The 9,431-nt window shown below is 38.1% G+C and overlaps 1 protein-coding gene across 1 annotated transcript in view; it reads left to right on the top strand.

The window, feature by feature from the left end:
* Window positions 1-9,431, top strand: part of LOC136103960 (potassium voltage-gated channel subfamily KQT member 1-like) — a 491,583-nt gene that overhangs the window by 88,349 nt on the left and 393,803 nt on the right. Inside the window, exon 12 of the mRNA XM_065842505.2 lies at window positions 3,395-3,509. Within this exon, the coding sequence (XP_065698577.2) occupies window positions 3,395-3,509 (115 nt within the window). The remainder of the gene's footprint in view (window positions 1-3,394; window positions 3,510-9,431) is intronic.

Below are 9,431 nucleotides of genomic sequence, written 5' to 3'. Positions count from 1 at the left end.
AGGGTTACAAGGATAAAACCAGTATTCTCTTGTGATGGCTTAATACTTCACAAAACACAAACCTGAACCAGCTCTGAACTGAGTCAATAAGCTCTGAGAGTAGAAGAGAGCCTTATAATATCACCACCCAAACATTGCAAGTCTCAGAGTTCTGATTTCTGTTTTAACTTGATATTTAAGAGCAGCACTTCTAAGAGAAGCTCTTCTTTCTCTTAGTGCTTGTGTACACTAGAGGCAGGTTTTTGACATAAATCTAGTGTGTAACCAAATGTGTGCACATACGCAGGTACATCACAAGAAGAGCCAGAGGCCACGGATGCATTTGCAAAGAGCAAGTTTTATTTTAGTTACCTCTCTACTGGGGGATCTTGGAAGCCACACCTGAGCTCCCAGGCAGAGGTGACACCAGCGGGGACGCAGGCGCTGGTCAGTTCAGCCCTGCTGGAAGATCACTGGGCCTGCTGAGCTCGCCTGTATTTCAAGGCTTCAGGCAGGCGCAGCCTGCCGCTCTTTCTCACAACAAAGCAGGAATCTCAGACACAGTGATAAGGTGCCCAGAGTTTCTCCCAGGCCTGTGTTATCTAACACAGAGGTTCTACTTATCAAGCACACAAGGTCAGTAAGACAATTAGTGTGATGTGTGTGCTTTTTCTACAGACAGGTGCAAGTCACTTGAGCGTATTTACATTTAACTAACCTCCTCGCCAAATCTTCTGCTATATCCCCAGACACCAAACTGGCAAAAATTGTTCTGTCCACAGATCTGACCGTGTAAAGAAGCGTGGGAGGGAAGAGGGGTGTCAGGGAGGCAACCCTTGAGATGTGACCCAAGTTTTATGGAGCGAAATGCACATCTTCAATTCAACTAATAAAATGAGCTATGAGTGTATGTTACCAAACTGTTTGTATAAACTACGTAATCACATCATTGTATTTTTCAAAATGCTTGTAGCAATGAAACATACGCCTACTACTTGTGGGATGAGACTGGCCCAGATAATTACAGTGAAGTCTTCACCAAACAGAAAATTTGCATGCTTTTACCCCATGTAAAGAAGGAACAGAAGCTTGCCTTACTTGTGTAACCAAGTGCTGGTAGAGCCCATTAAACCCAGGATTATAGTTACATGTCTCCACAGAAGGTCCATGGTCAGAGAAGCAGGGCTTTCAGGTGTACCCTGCAGTAATAGTGGAGTTTCTTTATGGTGCTCAACACAGCACCCACAAATGGGAATAATGACAAAGTGAAGGTTTCAGAACAGACATGCTGCTGTTGTCCTTCTTCTCTCATAACTCTCATGTTATGGGGCAAAGAGCTGTTGCTGTGGCGAACATTTCTCAGAAAAAGAATTAGCAGGAATAAAATATAATCCTACTTCTTACAATGACAAATGCACTGCAGTGATTTTAATATCTATTGTGTACTCTATCCTGTATATATAATGTACTATAACTACCTGTCCTTTACTGAAAACCCCATAAATTAAGCAGGTCCCTCTCTTACCATTTCAGCACTCAGTTGCATAGTAGGAACTGATAGCAATGCAATGTTTTCCTTTTAATTTGATTAAACCTTACATAGGCGAGGTGATTTGACTCTGTCTTGAGCCTACTCAAATTCTGCTAGATTTCTAGGAAAAAAATGTTACTGAAGTTGAAGCCAAAACTCCTCTAGTTTAATTTTGCAGATGTGATCATGTGTGATGGTATATCTTTAGAGACTGAAGGAGCCTGTTCCTAAATCTGTATGTGCTTCTCGAAGCAATACTTTGAATATCAGACCAATGTATCTCAAGACTTTGTCCAGAAATAAGGCTACATATTTCTCTTACAGAAAAAATATTTTATCAGAACAAGTGAAGAACTGGCAGGTCTCTCAAAGTAAAGGTCATCTAGAGCAACAGAAATGTTTCAGTAGAATTGGAAGAACACAGAAGTTCAGGTTCTCAGTGCCAGAAAGATTGTGTTTTCTCCAGAAACATAGTTGTGCAGCAGATGTAAATAAAATAGCTTTGTAAATTTATGTCCCTTAGCAGCATTCAGTTAACCATTTTATAATCATATTTCATAGACTTCATTTTCACTCCTTGCCATTTTAGCATTTAGCTTGAATGTAGTCCAGCCAAATGGTGTCTTAGAATTAACTTGGTGTTTCAACAATTCAGTTTTCGAGGAGACAAGTCTTCTCATTTGTCATGTGAGTTGTTTTTTTCTTCTTACCTACCATAGCATGTGCAAGTGACACTACTTAGTCTTTCACTTGTTTTGTTTGACATTTAATTTTAGTGATTCCCCCATTGCAAAAATTTATCTTTTCTTTCTTTTCTCCCTTCAATTGATATGCATCATCATATGCATTTTTCAAGTTAGACTCAGAGTTCATAACTGTGTGTGCCGAGCTTTCAAGAATGATCAGAACTAAAATAGATAGGGAGCTTCCTTAGAAACTGTTAGGATATACTAGCAGTCATGAAAAAAATTGCCATTTTAGACCACAGCAATTGAAGTTAGATGTACTTCCTAGCTTTTGAACAACATAAATACAGGAAAGGATACTGAAAAGATCTTAAAGCAGAAATTGCTTATGAATGTTGACACAGCTGAACTTGGAAAGATGTACTTGTGTGCTCCACATTTATAGTGGAAGTCAGCCCTCTACTTGATAGAAATTAATATTGGGGCTAGAGCTTTTTAAAACATAATCAGCTTCAATCAGTTACAGGGCTAACTGTGCTTCTCTGTTTTTTGCAGTCTGTGAGTGAACTCCTTCATTCATTTGCCATCACATACACCTTCCTAACCTGTAATGAAATTTGTAGCATTCTTAGGCTTGGGACATAAGCTGAGCTACAGTATGGCCTTGTATCCACCATGGTTACCCTGTTGGGCTGACTGCGTTCAAACACCTGAGGGTTTTCCCCAGCTTTGTGTGAGAATTTTTGAACACTGATGAATATATTGACCAAGTAGAGTACTTGAAACAAAAGGGCTGTTTATATGATAATAGCAATAAAAGTTGTAAAAATAGTTTTGTGGAGAAATTAAATTATACATTATTAAATAGTATGAACTGAGGAAAGAGAAATCAGATTGTCAGTCTAGTCTCATGCCCATATTGAAATTGTGGGTATGGTGAATTTCTGGTTATGGGGAGACAGTCCTCAAGAAGACTTTTTTGTAAAAGGTTCCTGTGTATTTGAACGATGTATATGAATGCATATTTTTGTATGGTGTATGTTCTGAGCATCAACTTCACTGATTCTGACAAAAAAGAAAGACATGACTAATATTAGAACCATTTATTTAATCTACTGCACAATATCTTAAGCAAGAGAAAGAGCTTGTATGTGTTATCTCCTTAATGCATTATGATTTCTTTGAATTTTCTGTGCAGTGAAAAGACATTTGGAAGGGAATACCCAAGAAATGTCAAGGGCTAACAGCTTCACAGATGACATTGACCTTATATCAGAGGAGTCACCGCTGCCAGCTGTATCTGATGTGGCACAGTAAGTAGAATAACAACTTTTTAACTGATAAAATAAATGTTGATTAATGGTGAGAGAAACTTGTAACTGGATAAAAGTATTCTTTGCCTGGCTGCACTTGAAGTGATTGTGAGTTTGATCCTATTTAACAGTATATGGACATTTCTACAAAATATTAGTTTACTTTTAAATGCAAGTAAACAGAATGATCTTGCAACTAAATATTCATGAATTCATGATTATTAATTTTGTAGACATGCTATATATAATGTATGTATAAATTTTAGCTTCTGAATACTTGTAATGGACTTCAAACAAGCAGAAAGCATAAGGTTAAAAGTTATAGATACAAAGCTATAAAGGTAATATGTAAAAACAAAGCCAAAACACCGTTACATGTAGTTTTATGCTTCTAAGTCGAGCATGTCAGTTTTCACTTTTATCTCATGTTGTATGTGTGTACTTCTACTTAATAGGATGTTTTCATTTAAGAGTTGTCCTGATTCTTGAGTAGAAACATGGTATTTCATTATTCAAATTGTGACCTTCATTGGACAAGCATGGAACATGATGTATTAATGGATCTTGGTTTTAAATTGACATTTCTCATGCAAGATATTAACGCTGTATTTACCTGATGTGTATATATATGCCTTCTACATGGAAATTAGATATACTTAGCGTGATTATTTGCCTTGTCTTTTAGCAGAAGTATAACCAGGTAAGTCTTCACGTGTGCTACACTTGCTTTAGTGTGTAAGCTTTCAAAAACAGAATGGCTTTTGCTTTGCACTTAGTAATGTATTCCTTACACTACTGTGACTTGGAATTTGTGATGGGGAAGTAATTTTTGTTTTCTGGACTTATGTACCAATCATATTTATTTCTCTCCTCTTCATTCCCCCCACTCCCTACCTGCCTTTGGAGTGAACTGCTTAATTGGAAGTTGGTTTATCTCATTTGGGAATAACATGGATTTGATAACCACTGCAACAAATCTTCATCCTAGATTCACAGTGCAGTCAATGAATTAGACAAAAATTCTTCCAAGACTAGAATTCAGCCAAAGGTGTATATACAGGCAATGAACCTTCTCAGTTTGCGAATTAAGTGAAAACATGGTTTTCACATAACTTTTAAAGGTAGTATGCTATGCTAATTATAGTTTCACATGGAGCACTACTTTGTGAATTCAGACTTTGTCAAGCTGTCAAAAGGCAAAGTTTTCCTTGTCTTCAACAAGCATTATGAGTTACAAAATCAATCTCACAGTATAACTTGATTCCAAAGCCAGTAAAGGGTCATTTTTTAAGCTTTGTAAGCTGCTATGTTAATTATTAAACGTTAAATGTCAGGTCTACTGTAATGTGAACAGTTGATTCTTCTGAAATCCTCTTTGCTAGACAGATGATAGAGGGATGTCCTCTAATGACAGGAACCTTCATTTTGTGGGAAGGCAGGTATTGTCCCAGGAAAATAGTCATGGTATTTTGGACAAACACCTCTTGCATCAATCTGCACATGTGCGTTAGTCTCACAGTAACTAAAGTGGTTGTTCAACAAAACCTATCAGGCTGTTTGGAAACTGGTGATATACTATTTAAGAATGCATCTTGAGTGAAAGCAGACCAGTTCAGGGGTTTGCAGCACTGCCCAGGTTTCAGTGGTGAATACATCCAGTATTGAATTTCTGATGTTAACGATCCTTGCAAACTTAGAGAAGGTATGCTGTCTTGGTAGAGGGCAGAAAGTGTCAATAAAACTAAAACCAAATAGCAAGCTTGAAAATTGATCTCAAGATACCTTTCTATAGAAATATAGCTGCTTTGGATCCTTTAGATAGTTGGAATGATATTTGTTACCAGTGATTTGAGTAAAAATGTGGAATAATGCAACCTCCTGAGATGAGGAACAAAAGCATCATATTCAAGATACGATTCTGAGATTGTCTGAATTTCTTGCTGGATATCTCTGGCCCAGACTCTCTGAGTAAAAATCTCAAGTTGTTGCTGACCTGAGTGGAGTTATGTTGTTGTTACTGGTTCTGAGGTGTCCAAAGTTGAATAAGAATTATGTTATTAGAGATTAATCAAATATGACAGATGAAATAAATGTTAATTTCAATGAGTTGATGAGTAGTTCTGTTTTTAATAATGAATGCTTAGACTACCTTATTGCCTGATGTAATTACTCACTGAAGTTTGCAGATTCTCTGTTGAACAGTCAGCAGATGACAGTGCATAGACAGACTGTAAAATGATGTTTTGTCAGTGCTTTGAAACCTAGAAAAAGACAATTATTATATCTTACTCATTATAGCATATTTGCTTGGTCCTTAAGTCTTCTGTATATATTGGTAATAGTATCTAAAGTAAGTTATGCATTAGAGAAGGTCTAAATCTTGAGAATGTTACTTCTAGAGCTGGAAAGTTCATTTTTATCACTTTGATTTTTGTTACTTACCTTAGCACTTTCTTCTTATCACCTGATTTTTTTGGTAAAAGACATAAAATTGATTTTGAAGATGGATCCATCATCCAACTTGATTCAATGTGATACATAGTGCTGCTTCTTGCCCTTTCTTTCTTACTTCCTACTGTATGCACACAAAGGTTCTGACAGAAGGATAGAGGATCTGGTATAAGATTAGGCCCTGCTCGTAAAGGTGATACATAGCAAAATCTTGTACCTCTGTAACAGATGGTTTACTAATGAAAGAGGCAAGAGATTATTCCAAATGACACTGATAAAGCAAGTGGTAGGCTGTGATTTGTTTGGTTGGTTGGTTTTTGAAGTCTTGTTTCCTATCCGTTGTTGGCAAGCCTATTTTGTCTGTCTGATGCAGCCTTACCACTTGTATCACAAGGGCTTTGAGGAGAGAGCTGATGCTGCTGAGGTCTGTAAAATGAGTAAGCTTGCTAATTCTTGATCAGTGTCCACAAGCAACAAAAATGCAAATAAAACCTCTCAAAGTGTGTGTGAATTTGGTAAGTGACAGAAGGAGAAAGGAGGAGAAATACACATCAGAATGAGAGCAAGGACAAACCTTAGTGGACTTCTGATCCCTCTTCCTAGTCTGAACATTTGAGGACAGCCACTCCCAACTCCCACTCCAGGTTCAAAACAGAAATTGCAGTTGAGATGTGATTTAGCTGTGCTAAGTGACACAGCCTTTGGGGATGGGTATGTGGCTTGGTTGATGAACAACACATCTACAAGTCCTGTAGATGTGTGCTGATATTATCTTGCAGTATCAAAATCTATGATTGCAGAGGAAGAAACAGTAGTGGTTAAAAAGATGGGCACAAGTGAGCAGCTTGGTGAGGTTGAACTGAGCACAGTGTAGGGTAGAGGATCTTGAAAGGGAGAGAGCTGCCTGCAGGGAGTGGTTATAGGACTAGGGAAGGCCTGTAAGTTGTTGTAGCTCTGATTGAGGGACATGCAGCTCTAAGACTGCAGCTTGTGGCAACTGAGTGTTCCTTCAGGTGGGAAGGAACCATTCCCAGCATGAAGGGAGACTTGTGAGGCTTTGGAGTTACGTGGAAGTTGCTAAGGTATCCTATTTTAGATGGTCTAGAGACCTCTACTTGTTTCTTTGCTTACTCCTTCTCTTTTTTTTTTTTTTTTTTTTTTGGTACACTCCTGTCTTTACAGAGGAGTCATATTTGTTGGCCTTGATTTCACGTTGCAAACCACGATAAGCTGGAGGAGGCAGGGGGTATTAGGTTGTACACCCTGCTGCTAACTGCACTTGTCACACGCAACAGATCTGGTGCCTATTGATCATCTAAGGGGGAAAAGCAATTCTGGAGAGGAAGGAGCAAAGGTTCTGCTGTATTCAGAACATTGAGCATCTTCTGGGAGTGGGGAGAGCATTTATTATATGTGATTTGCTTTTTTGCTATTATCATTCCCATGCTGAACTATGCAAAGGCTGTTTGTCTCTTTCTGAGTTCTTCCTGGCTGCACTGGAACTTTGCAAGAGTAAAGGAGACCCCTGAACACAACTTTAAGCCTTATTTTTTTTTTTATCTCAAACTGGTCCTATTGCTATACAGATTGTGACGACAACAACACTTGGCTATGAAAATATTTTCTGTTGTACACACCAGAGTTAAACTTCCAGCAGGAAAGAGAATTTGGCCAACGATCTGTATTGAAAGATTACATCAACCTGGTTCCAGATAGCACAGTTTCAGGAAAAATATACATAGCACCAACTTTAGAAGCAGACATCCTGTTTTTGTTTTTCAGAGTTCTGTGGTTTAAAGCTGTGGTGTTTAAAGCTCTTTACACTGTAAGGAAAAGCAAAAGTTAGAAATTCTGTATGTCAGCATGGTTAAGCAACTGTGGTTGAGCACGCATTTTGTAGCTCACTAAGGTCATGTAAAGGTAAATGTCAGTTGGTCTCTTAGCAGAAAGCAGTATAAAGCTGCAGTTCAGCAGTCATCACATCAGCTCTCTTGGGAGGAAACCTTTAGAAGGTGAGATCCACATACAGTGACCATTGTCAATGGTAATTGCCGTCAGCTGAACAGCTGTAGTAATAACTCTTCAGCTACACCTGTTCCTCATGAGAAAGTGGGGTCTTAATTACTTTTCATGGGTTGAGAGTGAGACCAACAGTTGTTTTTTTTTCTTCAGGCCCTGTCCACAACTGAGTCAAATCATGTTAAGGAACTGTGTGTTTAATATAGTTCTAGCTAACATGGTTCTCTGATTCTATGCAAAACTTTAGAAACCATTTATTTATTTCTGCTGCATTTCTACATATTGATCTATGTGTAATGTGGTTGTGAAAATGTGTCACTATTTCAGTTAGAGGTCTTCAAATGGTGTAATAGAAGCATAGAGATCTGAAGGTGGAAGCAATGAGGTATCCACCATTCCTGCCTCCAGTTTTTCTCTTTCAAGCTCATAGTATGAAAAACAGTTCTTAGATTGTACAGGGGAGATCTTATCTGCAAAATGATTACTGGAATAACCCAGCATTACTAAGTGGTTATTGCACAATCAAAGGAAGTGGAAATATCTGCTAAAAAAAAAAAAAAAAAAAAAAAAAAAAAAGAACCCTGAGGAGGGGTGAAAAGGTAGATCTGAGGTAAGGCAATGGCTGCAAAACCTCAAGGTCTACAATGTAGCACTTCCTTCTAACAGAGAAAACCAAGACTTCGAGGATAAGGATGAATGCCTTGCCCTATGTTGGCACTGGTGAATCCTGTTACAAAAGGAGTATCACAAATTAATCTTCAGCAAGGAACGGAAACTTCTGAACAGATTGAGGCTGATGAGGCAAAGAATTTATTCTTGTCTGCACTCCAGGCTGTCTGGAAGAACAGAGCACCAAAGCTGATCCTCACTTCAACAGAACTGGGATCTACAGAGATTGGAGGGGGACACAGAACTGCTGTTCATTGGAGTGGAGAGTTCTGCAATTGTTAGTAATCAATGCACCTGTAGTCAAAGGTCAATACTTCATTAGTCTTGGCATCTAGTGTTCCTCCTTAAAAACAAGTTCAGGAACAATGCTGGGTTTTCTCTTTTCCTGGTGGAAGTAGTTTATCATGGGATTGGTAGATATGAATTATGACTGGTTTCCTCCATTGCCCACTAACACTAATATTTCTTATGATACAAAGTGAGCAGGATAAACTTATGCTAAGTAGAACTTACGCTAAGTCTTTAAGCTTACAATAGAAGTGCTCAAATAGATGTGCTCCTTTTTAAGTTATTGGTCAGTACTTGAAATAAAGGAAATTTAAATCTATCTTTCAGATTTGTTTCAACCTTTTAGTTGGTCCCTCCATATGCAGATGTCAATGATAGTTTTTATCAAAGACTTAAGAATATTTTTTTGTCTATTTTCTTTGGCTCTGCTCAAAAATCCAACAATGTGCAACTTTTGAAACAAGGCATACGTTCAGTCTTTCTGTGGGTTTGGTC

The sequence above is a fragment of the Patagioenas fasciata genome, chromosome 1, assembly GCF_037038585.1.
Source record: "Patagioenas fasciata isolate bPatFas1 chromosome 1, bPatFas1.hap1, whole genome shotgun sequence".
In the NCBI taxonomy this organism is placed as follows: Eukaryota; Metazoa; Chordata; class Aves; order Columbiformes; family Columbidae; genus Patagioenas; species Patagioenas fasciata.
This window is presented reverse-complemented; position numbering and strand designations above follow the sequence as displayed.